At 35.7% G+C, this 19322-nt stretch overlaps 1 protein-coding gene across 9 annotated transcripts in view; it reads right to left on the bottom strand.

Moving 5' to 3' along the window:
• Positions 1 to 19322, bottom strand: part of LOC116239745 (atrial natriuretic peptide receptor 1-like) — a 56119-nt gene that overhangs the window by 23772 nt on the left and 13025 nt on the right. For 8 of the 9 annotated variants that reach the window (XR_016461597.1, XM_090131286.1, XM_090131285.1 and 5 more), the window contains 9 exons: positions 16955 to 17029; positions 14660 to 14756; positions 12184 to 12316; positions 8184 to 8307; positions 7308 to 7412; positions 6617 to 6719; positions 5251 to 5396; positions 2416 to 2488; positions 910 to 1057 (listed from right to left, as the gene is read on the bottom strand). Coding sequence is in view for 8 of the 9 variants with exons in the window: in XM_090131286.1 (XP_089987412.1) it covers positions 910 to 1057; positions 2416 to 2488; positions 5251 to 5396; positions 6617 to 6719; positions 7308 to 7412; positions 8184 to 8307; positions 12184 to 12316; positions 14660 to 14756; positions 16955 to 17029 (1004 nt within the window). In the remaining variant the exon portion in view is untranslated. Of the gene's footprint in view, positions 1 to 909; positions 1058 to 2415; positions 2489 to 5250; positions 5397 to 6616; positions 6720 to 7307; positions 7413 to 8183; positions 8308 to 12183; positions 12317 to 12708; positions 12764 to 14659; positions 14757 to 16954; positions 17030 to 19322 lie in introns of those variants that run through there. The other variant, XM_090131289.1, reaches the window with a different exon arrangement.

The following is a 19322-nucleotide window of genomic DNA, read 5'->3' as shown; positions in this document are numbered from 1 at the left end:
AGAGAATATTAGGCCAACTACATAATTTCGTAAGGTTAGGAAAATTGGCAGATTTTTTTTTTTTTTTTTTTTTTTTTTTACTGCAAGCAGCTTCATATCTTTAGAGATGAAGCAGAAAGTTTGAGTGTGTCTATAAGTACATGTGAAGCTGAATATGAGTATTTGACAAGACCCTGCTTCTATGATAAGGCAAGCATTAGTACTTACAGTCAGGCATTCTTGTTGTGTGTATGTCATTTGAAATATGAGAGTGTTACAGTAAATTTAGGCAACTGGATGACTGAGTAGCAGCAATGGGAATATCAGAGGTAGGAAACACAGCAGTATCTATTCATTATTTCAATTCTACTGTTTTAGAGATCCATCATTGATATTTAACATCCTTCTGCTTCCATGAGATGAAGTATTCTCAGTATTCTCAGGTAAAGCAGCAGAATTCGACAGACAGCAAAACAATTTTCCATTAGAGAATCCATTGGGGATGTATGCAGGAATTAACTGATATTTAACTGATACTGTATGGTACCCAACATATAAGTACTACGCCACTCTTCAAATAATCCAGCTGTGCTCTACCTGCATTTTAGAAAAAGATCTGCATTGAAACCTTGGTTCCAAATGTATTTGAGCAGTAGTAGGTGTCATTCATTAACAGATACAGGTCACATTATGCAGTCACCCAAAGAGAAAAGGAGAAATGATAACCAAAACAAAAGACATCATGTTTCAGATTCTACAGCCAGTAAGTATACAGAAGTCAAATGATGCTACTAACTTACCAGATTTGGTGTTACAAGAGAATTTCAAGCTTTTGGACTATCTATTAACAGCAAGGTTACAAGAAACATAAAGCACAGTGAAACTATAGGATAGTGGATACTGAAGAAAATTAGTAATATGTTGACTTACTATCTCCCAGTCTGGGTGAAGTGCTGTTTCTTGGATGCATTAGCAGCTGCAGTGCAGGAGCTCAGAACAGTGATACAGCTGGCACTGGATTCACTTGGTGCTGGGGGAGCACTTATCACGCTTCCTGTTGCTGTCCAGAGTTTGTGATCTAAATGGGATGTGGGATTAGAAAATGCATATTATTACACAGGTACAGACTCCGGAGGCAGGCAAATTTAAGGAATTCACCAAATCTTTACATGCAGGATTGGTCTTGTTAATGGGTAAGACAGAAAGCTATTTTTTTAAGAGTGTGACTGCTGCATAAAAAGTACAACAACCCAAGAGGTGATGCACTGCCACAGATCTTTCCCACTAAACCTCAAGATTCAGTGCAAGTCTTCCTGATTTCAGGATGATCAATCCTTGCTGCTAGTGAAGTGCAGAGGACAGAACTGAGGGAAGCAGAGCAAGTTCTGTGCCATATTTTAACAAGTCTATCTGGAGCTCCTAGAAGCCTGTAGAGTACAGGGATGTGGGAAGTGACTCTGACATCTGAGGAAGTCAGAGAAGAGCAATAATACACTTAGATGGGGAAAAAGTGATCTCAATGTATGTCTTTTAATATATGTTGATCAGCTTTAGGTTACAGAATGAATTTCAAAGATTTGTAATGAATTTCTTATTGTTTCACCATCTCCAAAAGGTTTGGCCAGTTACTCTAAGCACTGACAAAACTGTCAAGGTTTGCATTCTGTACTCAAATTAATTTCTATGCCAGTCTCTGTCCTTTACTGCAACGAGGATATCATACTAAAACTAACTGCACAGAAGTTAACGTTCATGTCCAAAGGTGAAAGTATCATTGTAACATTAGCACAAGAACATTTTTACACTACTAGAAACACAATGACGTAACATAGCTAAAACAGATCTTTCTAGCAATTCCTTGAGGAAACAGAAAATCAGAGCTCATATCAGCACAGCCTTATCAACTTCAGTTAGTTTCTTCAAATCTGCCTCTTCTGAGGGTCAAGGCATTTCTCTGCTTCTGAGTGCTAACGCTCTGGTCAGGAAATTGAATCAATTGCAGCATTGTACAGGATTTAATAACATCTGATCTTATTCTTAACATATTTAGTTACAGACAATTTAAATCATATTTTATATCCTGAAGGTAAAATGAAAAAGAAGTCAGGTAGCAGTGAATTAATTTTTGCAGCAAAACTGTCAAAGACAGTACCCACTGAGAGAAATTAAGATCTCATTATATCTTTCATTTTGTTTTTGTAAAGCCAGGGTAAGCAAGTGAGGCCAATTATACAGAACCACACATCCACTGCAGCAAATATAATTTATTTTTTCCAGATCTAGAAGTTATCTGTTCGTTTGGGGATATATCTGTCTTTTTGAACTGAAGAATTTCCATAAATTTCTGTAAACAAGATGTACTTACGAGATTATTGAGATTATTTCATAAAATTATTAATGAAACCGCTAACAGTAACAAAATGAAATGTTACTAACCTTGTTTGATGCAGGTGAACTCTATAATCCAGCTTTCATCCCAAAGCATCTTTTGTTTCTGATACTGAAACCACTACAAAAATAAATCACATTCATTCTTGAATTCAACTCCACCAACTTTGAATGAACTTATCCAGAGATTATTTTTTTTTAAATGAAAATATTTAAGTATCCCCCCAAAATCTGATGCTTAAATATTCAGTCTGTATCATATCAGCAGCATTAGAAATAACAGACCTACAAGAAAATAGAATCTAACAAAGTTCTTTAGAACAGTATATTCTATATTCTAGGATCTATTGACATATAATATTTTGCATTGGCTATGAACTCTTTCCATTATTGTCAGTAATTTTAACACAGTACAGTCAGATCTCATACTGGGCATCCAAACAGTTGTTTACATCACCTCATAATATGGAAATGACCCACCTATGCTGCCTAATTGCATGAAAATATTGCTCTCTAGCCCCAAGAAAAGTAGCACTGCATGTTATATCCAGTGACAGAATTATAACCAGATTTACAAATGAGATCACGTTAAGTCCAATACTTTAGTATAAACAATATCAGATATAGATCTTGTGGCTATTTTATAAAGAAGACATAGATGCTCCCATGAATAGCTGTCTTAGGATATTGACACAACATAAAAGTATAAGCATATGCTTTCAAAAGATGAGCAGCAAATTAAATTACGACTGCATAGCTGCAATCAATGCCAAAACAGCAAACCCACATTTCACCTTAATTATTTTCTGTAGTGTAGAATATTAGAAATCATGCATTCACTGAAACAGTTAACAAAAGTCCAAATAATACTCAAATGTACTCTCCAGCAAGTGGAAACTGTTTCAACATTTGGAAGAAATTTATGCCTGATTTAGAGCTTGCTGAATCAAAATGGTATCATCCCATTTATTTCAAAGGATTTCTGGAAAAAGATATCTGCATTTTATTTTGTAAAGATATGACCAAAGACATATTAGCTAGAAGTGACCACCAGTCTTGGTGCAGACACTGAGATCAAAGGAGCCCTCTCTTCTGCTTCAATGATGAAGAAGATATTAGATTCTAAGATGATTCTTCTTACATAATATTCATTACTGAATTGGATAAAATGATCTTTCCTAACTTGTTTACTCATCACCCAAACAATAAAGAAAAGAAGATGCTATTTCAGAATTTAGCAGAAGGAGTAAGTATGTAGCAATAAATAAATAAATAAATAAATAAACCCTCAAAAAATTCCTAAAACCTACAAAAAAAAAAAAAAAAAAAAAAAAAAAACCCACTAATGGATAAGTTTCACTACATAAATAAACTTTTACTTTAGTTAAATCTACTCAAGGTCAAGAAACTCCATTTTCTTTTTGTAAAATTTCAATTGTTTAAATATATCTTAATTTATCACCTGTTCAAGTACACATTTCTATCAGAGCATGTTGTTTTATAGGAAAGTTACTATAAGCACATTGCCACAGCCTTTGTGTGGATTGTAAATGCTCAGGTAAAAAACAGAAACACAAGGAGATTAAGGCTTAGTTTTCAAAAATACTTCAGTTCCTAACTTGCAAAGCCACACAGAGAAATGCAGAACAGAGAACAAAATCAAATGGTGATTGAGACCACCCACAGTAACTTACTCTGTGGGCCATCAACATTCTTCCATGCCTTTTCAACACACTCAGTTACTTCAGGTGCTTAGCACAAATGCAGTATGAAAAGAATGGGTGAAATATGATTTTATTGATTTACATGCTCTATAGGCTAAACCCCAAAGAAATGATCTATTTAAGTACAGAGTCAACATAATGACTCCACAGCTGCACATAATCATGCCCTTGTTACAGATTTTTTAACATGTGAATAAATGAGGCATACGGATCCACTTCACCAAAGGCACTACGAAGTGACAGTGCTAAAAGTAATAAGGCAAATAAGTTGTAATAATTTGCTGTCATCTCTATACAGAGATATTTCCAATCAGCTGAATTCGCAAGACTAGTGGTCACTTCAGGTTAATTTGCCTTTGTTCAATCATACTTTTACAAAATAAAATGTAGATTTTTTTTTCTCAGAAACTTTTTGAAATAAATGGGGCAACTTTGATTGGGTGAGCTCTGTATCAGTCATAAATTTCTTCCAAAATAATGACACACTATGTTCCTCTCTTGTTATCCTTTTGCTTTTACTTTACAAGTCTTTTATATTAATCAGTAACACAGATAATCACTAAATTAGTTCACCTACATTAAGAAAATAAGCTTTTTAAAAAAGAACGCACACAGATAAACATACACACACAAAATTAACAGAATAAAAAGAAATATCTTCTCATTATTTCTTTGGATGTCCAGCTATCAATAATCTTAAAATATCCCAAGTTGAATGTATTCTATAACAAAATGTATGTGGACACTCAGACTTAATGAAGTCTGGTGGATCTTTATGAATTTATCTAACTTGTTTTAGAATTTAATGTGTACCTCTCACCTACACAGGGTTTTGGGTCAGTTTCATAATAGGATTTTATTGAGTAAAAAGCACTCTCACTTCACTGGTCACCCCCATCTCATGTTGTGAAGGACTTAATAATGAGGTGTTCTAATTCGACCATTACATAGCCCTCTGTTAAATTCCCTTTCAGTCTTAAGACTCAGGGAATGAAATTTCCTATCACAACCAGCTTTCCCATCTAGAGAAGCAATTAATGCCTTCTTTTCTACCACATAGTTTTAGGATGCAGAAGTAAACTCACCCTCTACTAGGAGAACACTCCATTCAAAATAATGAAATACTGGACGCAAGAGTAATGAAAGAAAGAATACTTACCATGAGTGTCATAATGAAGCCAGTGCAGACTAAACATATGGGTAAGGCAATTGCTATCCTAGTATAAGCAGACAGAGGGCATTCTCCACAATCTGCTGGACAAATAGAGCAGCTTTCTTCTTCCTCGCAAAAGCCATCTCCACAAACTGATTAGAAACAGAAACAAGAATTAGGTTATTTTAAGATAGTTTCATTAATCAACAAGGTTGAATTCAGATTTAAATATGTGTTCTTGGGCTGGGAAACCTCAGAGTACCTGAAAGAATACATCTAAAGAATTCAGAGATGGTACCACCCAAGAAGTGGAAATAATTGTGTTTTTCTGTTTTTTCTTTTTTTTAAAGTGATGTAGGTTCTGCTTGATGTGAGGTTAATGATGTGAGAGCCTTTGACTTTTTTTGTGTCTTAACTCATTGTCTATTTGTTGTTGTTTTTGGTTTGTTTTTTTTTTTTCTGAGGCAAGAAGTTTCTCAGTGTGGACATTGTCTTTTGTGTTCTTTGTATTTAATCCAATCCTTGATATCTCTAGAAGTATATGATCCCAGGTACTTCAGAGTGAAACCCTGAAATTCATGCTTCAAGGATTTATTTTTCTCCAAGGTCTTGAAAATTATCAGATGTGATTTAAAACAAAAGCCCTAGAGGACAAAACTCTGTCTCATGTGTCTTGAGTTCTGTTTCAATTTTACCTCTGTGCCTAAACTAATACAATTTCGCACTTCAGCCTCCTGAGACAAGCTAAGGATATTATCCTGTCACTATGTGATACATTTTTTAAAAAAACTCAGCAAAACAAAATCCATTGCTTCCATCCACTTTGGAATTGCTTCGTCTCTGCTTTTTTCATAACATTGAGAAATATATTCTCAGACTTTCAGAAGAGTAGCTAACAAGAATACTGTGATGTTTGCTTAAACCAATATTTTTCTTCAAGCTGTGTGTTTAATTTATCAAATGAGTTTTCTTTTTAGATTTTATTTTGCTAATATAATATTATTACTATTTCTGCTTTCCTGCATACAGCGAAACTAATGTACACAGAAGTGTGATGCCTTTGGAAGCAACAGGATTTTAACGTAAACAGTGGAAACAATTTGGGTTTCTACCTTTCCAACAGACTTAGGGCTAGTTTGCATTCCTTCATATGAAGAATGTCCAGATTCTCACAATGTCATGACTGGAAGAGTATTTTCAAGGTATTTTCAGCTGAAGCTGTTGGTCTTGGTTTGAGTTTACCTGTTTGGCAAGAGTGGCTTCAATCACAGAGAGAGGTAGCTGTTGCTCTTGGTAACCATGCATAAATGTTAAAAGCATTGAGATTTGCAGTCAATGTGCAGTTCCCTCACATCTTCACTCTGTATCATACCTACTGCAGGAAGGACTGTGGTTTTCGCTTCCAGAGCAGCTTGCATTCTCCCAACTCTGATGTGTGCGATGAGAGAAGTCACACCCACATGAACTAAAACAACCTGCCAAACAAGTGAACAAAGCTGCAAGGATCAAAACTTCACTTGCATACAATAAGTCATTTTAACAAGGATCATATAGTTGTGAAGTTCTCAAAAAGAAGGTGTGTCAGTGTCAGGAAGGAAAGGAGTGCTTGTCTGGTAAGATAAGCAGCAACAAGAAAGAAAAGCCTTTTGGGATTCCTCTCACTGGTATGTTTTCTTTCAGCTAGGCATGTCTTTCAGCCTATGCATCTGTCATATTTGCTTTCCCATTACTTCTGTTCGGAAGAAAATTCACAAAGATTGTACTAACCTGTAACACAGTCCAGTCACTAATGCAGTATTTTCTTAGTGTAGACTTTACACAGACAGATTAGGCTGTGTTCTTCCTTCCCATCCCCATTTTTTCCTACTAACTGCATAGGAAGTAGCAGTATACAAAACTGGTTTTTCCAATCAAGTCAGCTGGGAATTGATGATACTCAGCCCTATGTACCACTTCCATACATAATCCTGACATAAGTAAATAAAGCAGGGAACACTGGAACCTATTAGGAAGTAAGTTCTGAGAATAGCAAACCATTTATTGTATTCAAAAAATAACTTTACCTTGGCAGTCCAGTTTCTTTGGCTCATTTTGCCAGCTGTCGACAAAGTGTGAGTAAATATCTGGCCATCATCAGGAATCCACGGACCACATATTCCTCCTCTACCCTTTATCAGAGAAATTGGTTATGTCACTAACAATGACCATAAAAATCTTAGGTCTCCCTCTTTTACCTTTTTAGAATTATTTATATTCTTCTCAAGAAATAACCAAATCTGTTAAAATGAATAAACTCAAATAATAATCACACACTGAGTTAAAATATCTCACAAATCTCATTTCTGTTGAAATACATGAACCAAAATCTGGCCATACATTTAGCCGCGGTAATTTTATGAAGCTAATATACTTTTTCAGTTTTTGCTTCACAAGAACAAGAAACAGAATTGTATCCCACATCTTATATTTTTCTAAAGGAGTTTTATTGCAACTTGACTTTTTATATTGCAGTTTATTTTCTTTAGAAAGGAAAAGATCTTTTATGAGTCAATGCCAGTTTGCAGAGCATATCTCACTAAAGCTGTCTAAAAGTAGAGAGATAATGATACCTGCAAATGACAATTCACTCTTTCTTTCTCTATTGACTGTACAGAAAGTGTGAATATGAGTCAAGTAATATTTAAGAGTTGAAACTGGTTCTATTAAGCATAATGAGCAACTCTGAATACTACTTTGTCCAAAAATACAGGTATTTGCTTTGCAGCTTCAAATATAGTACAAAACTTTCTGAAATTGACTGACATCCCCACAACTACTTCAGTGAATACTGATTTGGTCTAATTGTAATCTCAGAAATAACATAAAATACTTGATCACTGCCATGAATGGCTTATCCATTATCACAAGCAGAACACGGTAACGCATACTATCATACTAACCATGAAGGCCAAAGGACAAGAGTGAATATTGGCATGGTGGACACAGCAGTTCTCGCCATTTGCATCTTTCCAGCTGGCAGGGCACTCATGCTCCTCACAGAATTCCTTTGCAGCACTAGCATTGCTAGCCAAGGAGCAGAGAAAGAGTGATAATTTTATATTAATTCCTTCTCTCTAAAAATTAGTAAAAGAACAGAAAATCTTTCACAGAAAAATTACTAGCATAAACATATGCAGTGATAGAAATATTGTTACATCATTTCTCTTTTTTCTACTTCTGGTTGAAACAATCCTATAGCAAAGAGTGCTTTCAACTGGATCACCATCTATGTTAAATAATAGGGAGTTCTGTCAGATAATATAGCTTAGACAGCTACCAACCTCCATTCATGTTTCCTTACTATCTTCATAACCATATGGGATTACTTGATGCTGCTACATCTGGCTCAGAAGAATTACCATTACTATACTTTCGTTATCAAAAATCTGTGCCCCTGGCTACTTCCATACTTAGTACTGTCAATTGTATATGTCCATCTATGCATGTGATTACTATCTGAATTTAGTATTTTCTCCACAATCCAAACAGACATAGTTAGCACAATGCACAATAATATCAGATAAAATTCCTGAAACCAAACGCTTAGATCAAAAAGGGGACTATATGGATACGTTGTTCTTCAAAATAGCCACAGAATCAAAGAACAGCTTAGGGTAGAACAGACTTAGATCATCAGATCCAAAATCTCATGAGAAAAGGGAGCCTCTGCGACATTATCTAGCACCCTGTCCATCACAACTTAAAAACTTCCAGTGATGTTGACTAAACCACAGTGACCCTGCGGAGACTGTTCTGGTTACTAACTGTTCTCACTATAAAAAAAATCTTTCTTGAATCAAGATGAAACCTCTGCCAGTGCAGTTTTTTTCCCATTGTTCCTTCTACGTGTGGCTGCTTGTGAAGCGGCCCCCATCCTTTTAGTAGCCACACTTGGAATACAGTAACGTGGTCCACCATAAACCTTCACTTATGCAGGTTGAAAAATTTTAATTCCTTCAGCTTGTCCTCATAGGGCAGGTATACTTCACCACTTGGATCATATTTGTGGCCCTTCTTTTGATCCTGTAGAGTCTGCCTGCAGCTTTTTTGAATTATGGGGACCAGAACTGGACACAGTACTCCATGTACAGCTTGACAACTACTGAGAAAAACTGGCCAGTAGAGAGTAGGCTTAAAAGAGAAGACAATATTATATGAAGTAAACATAAGGTAGAACTTTTGACAGTTCATCAGTGAAAAATGAATGTAGTTCTCTGGAAATGTGTCACACTTTTTTCCAGTCTATTTGCTGAGTTACACTTTCAGAAAAACAACTATTTCTTTGAAGTTAATTATCACCCTCATAAACATATTTTGCTTTAAAATAAAATAATTTTTAAGAATCACAGAATCATTATGGAAAAGACCACTAAAATCACTGAGTCCAAGCACTAGCCCATCCCCACCAGGCCCACAAAGCCATGTTCTTCAGAGCATCATCCACATGTTTCTTGAACACCTCCAGGAATGGTGGGTGACTTCATCATCTCCCTGAGCAGCCTACTCCAATGCATCACCACTCTTTCTGAGAAGAAATTTCTCCAAATATGGTTGACTCAGGAGATATATCCAGAAGTAGTTATATGGTTTAGTTTGAAAGTTACACATGATAGTTCTCTAAATTGAAAGGAATGCCAGCACTCCAGAAACTATATATATATTTATATATACAGGCTGCTCTGAAAGTAATGCCTCCTATTTATTTCCATGGAAACTACAACAAATGCAAAGAACACAATGACACTATTTGATAGAGCAAATTCTCAGCTACAAAATCTATTTTTCAATAGAGCCACCATCATTAGCTATGCTTTTTTTTTTTTTTTTTTTTGGTCAGTAATGAATAAAAGCCTGCATGCCATGCTTGTAGCAGTCTGCACCAGTGGAGATGACCGCTGTCACTATTGCCACTATTGAAATGCACCACCCACCTACCCCTCACTGTGCTCACACTCACTGCTTGCTCTCCATAAATGTTCAGAATGTATCAATGAATGTCAATGAGTACAATATTTTTTGCATAGAGGATTTCAGTGAAACTCTTTTTTCTTCATCTGTACTTCCATGTCAGATGCTGTTTTGTCAGACTGCCCCTCTGCTGCTATCTGTCATGTGCAACAAAATGTAATGGAATATTGGTAGTTCAGCCTCAACTGCCATACAACCAACATCTGCCTCTTATGTGGTGGACCAACATAATACAAAAAGCAGACATTAGTTTCAGAGCAGCAAGATCAAGTAGGCAGAATCTAGCATACTTAAGAAAGAAGACTGTATTGTAAGAAATAAACGCAAAAACAGGGAATAAGGTTGACATGGGTCATATTAAGAACCAGATTTACAAAGGTATAGAAATACCCAATATCTCAAATAAGCAAATCTGTCAATCACTAAGACACTTAAGTAAACAAAATATTAAAATATAAAAAATATAAAGCTCAAGGTGAAAGTTAAAAGAAAGAAAAAAAACCAAAACCTTAAGATAATTACTCCTTAATGCTGTTAGGTCTTTGTAAATGCTTTTTAGAATTTATTATGCATTCAGTACTGCTTTCTGTAGTTCATCAGCACCTTACCCAATCTTTCTGAAGCTCATACAATGACTTGCCATCTACAGTCATATTTGAGTCAGGCATCCTGAGAGACAACTGAGATAGTCCTTAGATACTGAGGTACAAGTTTGATGCCTCTTTGAAACCACAGCATAAATGCTTCTCTTTTTAGTATTTATAGCCTATCTCTTTGTGCAAGATATGTGTAAATATTCAAAAAGCAGAATTTTACAAATTTCTTGCCTATATAGGGGAGTGGGTCACTTTGAAAAGACCAGAAAAACAGATTAATTCTACAAAGTGAAATGTTTTTTGGTCAAATTCTTGGAAATATCACTAGCCAGAAATCTCAGATAATTTGATGAAAAACTATTATATAGATCATCAAAATAAATCAACTTTTGACATTGCAAATGGATTATAAGTAATCTTCCAAAATTAAATAAAACCACTCTCTACAAAAACTTCTACAGTCTGAGCTTTGCAAAGCAAAAACTCACACTGACAAAGAAAGTATATGAGGTTTTTTCTATAAGCATCTCTTTTAGTAGTCAAATAAAGCACAGAGTGGGAAATTATGGCTGCCGTCTCCGTCACAAACTTTTTTCTATGTGATTGGAGTATGCTGTGTACAGTTCACAAATGTAAGTTCACAACATAGTAGTCTTTTATTGACACAAAGTTATACACATACAAAAGCTGTACCTAATCTACATTGTCTATAGTTTGTGAGGTGATATTTAAGTCTATGAGGTGATATTCCAGACGAGATGGGGCTCTGGGCAGCCTCATCTAGTGGTTGGCAACCCTGCACCACACCAGGGGGCTTGAAACTAGATGATCGTTGTGGTCCTTTCCAACCCAAGCCATTCTATGATTCTATGATATAAGCTTCTGGACAGATTTCAACACCACAGCAATCAAAATAAGCTCTTCAGTGGGCTCTGGAGATTCAATCCCTCTGTCATTTATGTTGTGCATTTTGAACATTCTTATTATTAAAACTGATATAGACTGCAGTGAATTTGAGAGTCACACTAGAATTTCAGTTGTAAATTCCTTGTGAAGAGATCAGAAGTACACTCAGAGTTGCACTAAGACTGTAATATAGATGCAGGATGACAAGCATTGTCACTAACATGCAGGTGAGTGTGTCATGATGTGATAGCCAAGCCATTCCAGAGGGGCTAATGACAGTGCAAATGCTTCTAGAAGAGAACTAAAGAGATGCAAGAAATTAGTAAGGAGCACAAGATCACGTATTCTGACTGTGTTACAAAAAATGTGTGTACGTACAGAACCACCATATATACTCGTGACTATGAAAACATATGATAGGAGGTAATACCTGTGAGAAAGGATTCCATTTTGTACTGCGTATTGATAAAAGCCATCTGAAGCAAAGACTGCATAAGTCACATTGAAGAATTCCCCACTTATTGCCATTTCTGGAGGCTTTTGAACCCATGCCATCTCCAGACCTAGAAACAATAACATTTTCAGCCTTTTCTACTTGACAATTGTATAAAATTGTGAAGTTTCTCCTGTAGTAAGGAACATAGTGTAGTGAAACGGAAATATGATTTTCAACTATTCTTCCTATCTGGGGCTTTTTACAAGCCCCAGATATTTTTACAAGCCCCAGATATTCATCCATCTTAGTGGCTGCACAGGTAAGTGAAAATGCACATTTATATAACAATTCTGACATTCACATTCTCTAAGCAATTGGAGAACCAGGACAGAAAATCTGATCATCTTACCTATAACAAATTTATTTCCAGTATAATGAATGGAGTGCTACACTTGACTTCCTCTTACCTCAGGTAATAAACATTATTTGCAATTCTTGGCTGCTTTCACTGAGGCCTACCTCCTGGAAGAACAGACAACTCTAGCATCCACAAAATACAGGCAGAACAGTTAGCCTAACAAGATAAAAATTATGTGTGCTAATTAAAGACTTTAAAAAGTATTATCTTCTTATAAAACCATTTGACACCTAGAGCAGAGGACAGTGGGAGTACTGCTACTCAGACATTTGTCTTTTTCAATTTCTATACCCTTATAAGGAAAAATAATTTATCCCACTCATTTCCCTCTTTCTCAGGACACCTTATTACCAACTCTACACCTAGAAATGAAGTGAGATTATTCTCAAACAAAAAAATCTTTCCATTCTTTTCACCGATCTTTTCCCCTGCTGTTAGATGAAGGTTTTAATTTCTGACATGTGAAATTACTAACATTATGCAGACATGTAGACCTCAGTTTGTGAGGAAATTTAAAATCCTCTTCCCAGAGAATGGGTGAACCTGCTGTTCAGCTGCTGTTCAGTTTAGACTCAGGTATTACTCCAGAGTTGTTTTTACAAGTGTATTATACACTTGCACTGTTAGTGAAATAAACCACTATTTTCCCCCTTACACACAAATCCCTTTCAGAAAAAGCAAATTGTAAACTAACCTAAAGATACCACCTCTCCCTTAAAAAGTAAACACTCATTTAGGAGCCAGCCTTATGAGAGAAACTACAAAACAAAGATTTACATAAAATGCTAATGTGATTTGCATTAAAAGGAATGAAAGCTAAGCTTCAAGGAGAAGTGAGAGAATGAAGGTAGAAGGTCAGCATAAATTTTAGAAAAACTTATTTCAATGATAGATACTTCAACTTATAAATGATTTGAAGATCTTGCATTACAAGTTCAATTCACAGAAATACAGTAGATGCCTATTGCTTTGCATTTAGCAATGCACCAAAGAAGAAGAGAGAAGATTCAAAGAATCATAGAGAAAGCAGGATAAAGATTGGAGTTTGTTCTAAAACCGTTTGTGAAGGGTTTATGTAAATGAAGCTGCCTACTCATTTTAGTTTCCTTTGTCCTATGTTCACACTGATTTATTAGTAAGAATATGCTTCAAACTAGTCTTTTTTTTTCCTGGTAAATAGTAGTTTCAATGTTAAAGCAATAGTAAATTCTTATAGCTTGTCAACTTACTTGACAATTACCTAGACAGTCTTTCAATGTCTTTGTTCAATCCAAACTCTTCACAAAATGTTTAACTACAGCACGGAGTTCAGAGCATCACCCAGCAGTTTATTTCCTGGAGTATTTTTAGCAGCATTACAGTTTGAGGTGCACTTGTTTTTTTCTAACAACCCTATCAAGAAAGAATTGTCTCCATTCCAATCTTTTCTGACATAAACAAAAGTGTTTCACTTTAATTGTTTTCCCATTTCAATCAATTCAGGAGATTAAACAAAAAGAAACTTTTTTTTTTTTTAATTATATCATCGTGTAAACTCAGTTTTCAAACTGGAATAAGTGGTTAAAGATCTCAGAGTTTAAGTGGAATATAATTTTGAGGAAGGAGACAAAAGCATGAAATGTAGAAATGGTACTTTTACTTCTTGGCTAGAGGGTTTAAATAATTCACTTTTTAAATGATGCCACAGAATTCCAGGAATAGAATTTGCAACAGTACTGAGCTGACTACTTGATTTGCTTGGATTATGTTGCATTCAGTTTTCTAATGAGAAATAAAATGCTTTCAATTATTATTTTAGAGGAAGGGGTTCAGCTGTTGCAACTACTTTTTCTTCCAGAATCAATAAATAATGAGCAAATATTTGCTCAGAAGTATCTTTTGACTGTTTTCTTTCACCTTTTTCTCAAGAAAGAATGTCATCGCCGACTCTGACGCCTGCCACCATGTGCAGCATTTGTTATGAGTTAGGTATCAGTCTGAGCACTTCAATTTTAGGTCTTCAGCCATTCCCTGAGCAAGAAATGATATTTCTTCAGCAGCTTTAGAACTCACCTCCACAGTCCATCATGTTATATTCATCTGGTTTTTCCAGGGGCCAACAGTCATAGTCTTTGTTGTCTAAATCATGCCATCCCTCCACTAATATCACCTGCCAGAAACAGACCTCATAAAACACTGTATAGAAACAGGGGAAGGATGCTTTCCATCCGCAGTTGGTCTTTCTATCTGAAGCAACAATACAAACAGTACCTGGCATATTTTATTTTGTCTCTTCAAGTTCTGGAGACAAAAATGATAGTTTCCTAGGGATCAGTATATTATTTTGATCTATCCAGTAATTAGTTGTAAGACAATTAGGTGACTTAACTAAAACTTCTCTTCCAGAAGTTTTCCTCTGCAAAAAATGGGCAGTTCTAGGACCATATGCAGAGAGACATATTATTTAAAGACTTTTTTTCTTTGTGTTTAAAATGACGTACTCCTGCTTCAAACTATCTTTCTTTTAATCTTTTACACCTAAATTATATCAATGATTATTTTTCATTAAAGCTTTAATAACAAAATATAATTTTACAAATGTTACAATAGGCAATTATAGACAAGATTACATATGCCTATTGCATGCAGAATACAGCATTATAATAGCATACAGAGTGAATTTGAATTGTTGCAAAATAAGTAATATACCTATATATATACAAATGTATTTATACTAAACAAGTAATATATAATGCAGGTCGTAGATGAAAAGAATATATTATGATAATACATTTTGGTCTTAATCCATAGTTAGTAAAGGATATTAAGTTCTATTCATACAATCTATTTTTTTCTGTACATATTATTGGAGAATAATCATCTACTGGTTTATGCAATGACTTATCCCATTATTCCAGAAGTAAGATTTATATAATTGATTTTTACAATGCAGTCTGCCATTATTCTTGTTTTTTATACTACTAAAACAGCATTCAACAATTACCTGAAATTAATAGCCATCTCCCTGCAATAAGCCATTTACAATTCCTTCGTTACGCACAGACCACACAAATATGTGATGCTAAAAGGATCTACATAGCTTACCTACCAATAAACTGAGGAGGCTTTGGAGCCTGAAGGCAAGTGTTTTGCTAGCTCTCATGCTCACTAGTGTGCATCCAGCTCATCAAGTGATGAGGCTGCTTCTGATACTGCTGTTGCTGCTGAATTAGATGCCCCTGTCTAAGAAGGGGGGTTGCTAGGCAAGCTGATCCTGACAACTTCAGCTGCTGCAAATGTTCTGCCTCCCCCTGCACTCTTCTACCCTACTCCACTTCTTCTTGATGGAGGTTGGAAACCCCTGCCACACCTCTGCCAGACCTCTCTGAAAAAAGAGTACTTGTCTTAGGGGAAGCCCTACCTTCAGATTGGTGCCATTCCTGCTCCTGTCAGATTAAAGCTGGAAGAGCAATGGGAGGATTTTATTGCAGTGACCAGTTGAGTTTGGATAGCATCTGACCCTTAGATGGTGTCAGGCAGATGATCCACATTAATAATGTGGAAATAATCACACAGACAAGTTGGGCCTGCGTGAGGAGAGATGTACAAACTTCATGACAAGACAGGCCAGCTAGAGGTTGAACTATGTTATCTTCCTGTGTTCCTTCCAATCTGAATTATTTTAGATCCCATAACTCCAATTACTCAACCCTGGAAGTGCAGGACAACTTCAGTCTACGACATGCTACACCCAGCCATACTGAAAAGATGTTTCTAGGACTCTTTCTATTTTCTGACGTCATTGTTAACATTGGATGTCAGTAGTGATTTGGCTCTTGTGAGTAACCTGTCTTGAATTCTGGCTCTCAACCCAAAATGACTTCAAGAATCTTAGTCAACATGCTTGACTTCACAATCTATTGAATTAAAAGTTACCTTGATGCAATATGTGCCTTGTTCATCTTGAAAGTGGTTATAGGTCAATTAAAAAATACGTAACTTTCTGTACTTTGCTGTGAGCATTTCACCCAAATTATAGGTTTAAATATATGGGAACATTTATAGACTATTTCAACTTGGCTAGATTGTAGAAACAGAGGAGAAATACGAATGCCGTTTTTGGCTAGAATTATCTGCTTAGAAGAGCTCTACATATATTAACACTAAAAGAGGTTTTCTTAGTGATTTGTTTCAGGATATTTTGTGCTTAATGAGGAATTTGCTGGCAGGAAAGCTAAGGATTACAGATTGCTAGATCCTACAGCAGCCAGCAGATTAACAGACTGATCCTATTTTATTTAATAGGGCTGTCAAATATTCACATGACATTAGTATCATGATTCAAGTCCTGCAAGAATAATACCTTACCTTTATAGCTACTTGTCTGTCACAAAGTTCAGAAGTCCTGGGAGGTGGCCATGTACAACAAGCTGGTCCAGGAATCTGAATTGAAGATGGATGGAAATCAGTGGTGAATATCTGACTTAACAAGCTATCTGAGCAATACATTGGTCATATTTTTATACAACTCTGTATACAAAGGAAGTCAGAAAGAGATTTCAATAAAGTGAGGTAGTCACCTGAAGCTTCATAATCTTTCCATTTGCTTCTACTTCACTTTGCAAATTACCTGCATATAATTTGTATTAATTTCTCAGTACTGCATTATACTATGAGTTATATTTCAGACACACTCTGACTAAAATATAGATTAATTCACCCACTGCCACTTGATTGGCTCACTGCGCGCAATAATAGAGCTCCTTGGATCCCTCTCTTCAAAGGAGAAGCAACTGAAATAAATCTAATTTCTACTGCTTTAAATAAAGTTTATCTAAAACTTTATTTTTACATATTTATTTCTGTTGTTTATGCTCAGATGGTCATTTAAGAAACATGGTTTCCATCTCATTCTTTAACTTACAATTTCTAATACTGTAAAAATGAAGGAGAATACTGCTTTAACTTAAACATACATATACTGCATTTGTAGAAAAGAACAGCGGTTAAAGTATTGCTGAATAAAACTTCTTAAATATATACTTTGAAATATTTTAGAAAAGTAATTTCCAGCAATATACTGAAAAAAATAAAAATCCTATTATGAAACTTCCACAGCTGATCTTTGAAGATACCTATTTATTCTGGAATTCAAGCTTTCTAAGTAGTTCATGTCTTGGAAACAATCGGATGTTAAAATAAAGATGCTTAAACTATTTTGTATCTAATTTGATCCAATTTTATAGAATGACAATTATTTGCAACATAAAACACTCTCAAAAAATCACTACTAAGCCTCATACATAACTTAAAAATGATGGAATGCCAATGATATCTTTTGTCACAGATGCATTTTTTTCTTTGGAAAACCACAATTTGAAGATCTTTTTTTTTTTTTTTTTTTTTTTTAACATATTATATGCTACTATGCAGTGTGTATTATTATCCAGATTTTATCAGAGCATTATATGTGTATACAGGAAAAGAGAGAAAATGACAAAAAACAAACAAACAAACAAAAAAACTTTATAAGCATTTGGATGGACTACAAAAGATTTATTCAGGAATGAATCAAGAGGGACAGCTGAACAGGAAAATGTGAAAAACTGGGCACTTATTACATAAAAGTGAATTGATAAGATGTGTGAAAAAGTTCCATTAGCATTTATGCTTCCTAAACGGAAGTGGTTTATATAATCTTTTATATTGTATGCATGCATTCACACACAGGGATATCACGACCCTAAAAACGACAAAATAATTCCAATCAGAAAGTGCAGAGATCCTGATCAAAAGACCATTGCACACCGAGGAGTCATGAGTTCTGTGCTGTGCACCCAGAGGGGCCATTAGGCAAGTAGCTTATTTTCCAACACTGTAATTTATAGATGGGGTTGTTTCCTTGCAATAAAAACATGCATTAGTGTGAATGACTGAAAGGAGACAATCTCCGCAACGTACAAGTTCTGCATGACGTACTGCGTGCAGATTGGATGTCTGGTGCTTCAGGGCTTGGGGTTCCCAGCATCTGAAGGGACATAAGATTATCCGTGATATTCTTTTTTTATAATCTTAGCTCAAATACCAACCATTCTAATTTTTTTTTTTTTTTTTTCCAGTGGGACATAACGGACCAGCACCTCCTTGCACAAAAGCTTCTACGGTCATTTTTGCTGAAAGATAAACAACCGTGACCAGAGCATTCTGAGATCTCCCTCTAGTGGTGTAAAGGCAGAACAACGAGAGGACTATTCCCCCTTGTGCGCAGGTAGGTTTCACTATAGCTTCCTCTTCATGCCAAAGGTTCCACAAATGGAGCACCTGCAGTGTCACCTGCCCGCGAGCAGTGCAGCACAAAACCTGTTTATCTTCTTACCTGGGAGTCTGGTGAGGCAGTAATGGTGGCTCCCTACCCCTTCCCTTCAGGAGAGTGATGCAATGGACAGAGACTCAAGCAATTGCTGGGTTTCAACATATGGACTTGTACAAAGCAAGTTACTACACATCCACTGCTTGCACATTCAGCCTGCAGAAAGTGCTTTGCCATTCCACTTAATGCAGCCCATATACAGAGAGTATTGTTCCAGTGCTGGAGTTCCATGTTGACACAAAGTATGTGTGTTCAGTTCTCCCAGCAGAATTTCTGCTAATTATGAGATTAACTGGGCGAGTAGATCAGAATCATGATCTAGATACAACTGATCTTTTCTTTTCCTTGTTCAGCTGCAAATGTTCT

Source organism: Phasianus colchicus, chromosome Z (assembly GCF_987193195.1).
Source record: "Phasianus colchicus chromosome Z, bPhaCol1.hap1.1, whole genome shotgun sequence".
Lineage (NCBI taxonomy): Eukaryota > Metazoa > Chordata > Aves > Galliformes > Phasianidae > Phasianus > Phasianus colchicus.
The sequence above is the reverse complement of the archived record's forward strand: the minus strand, read 5'-3'. Positions and strand labels throughout refer to the sequence as shown.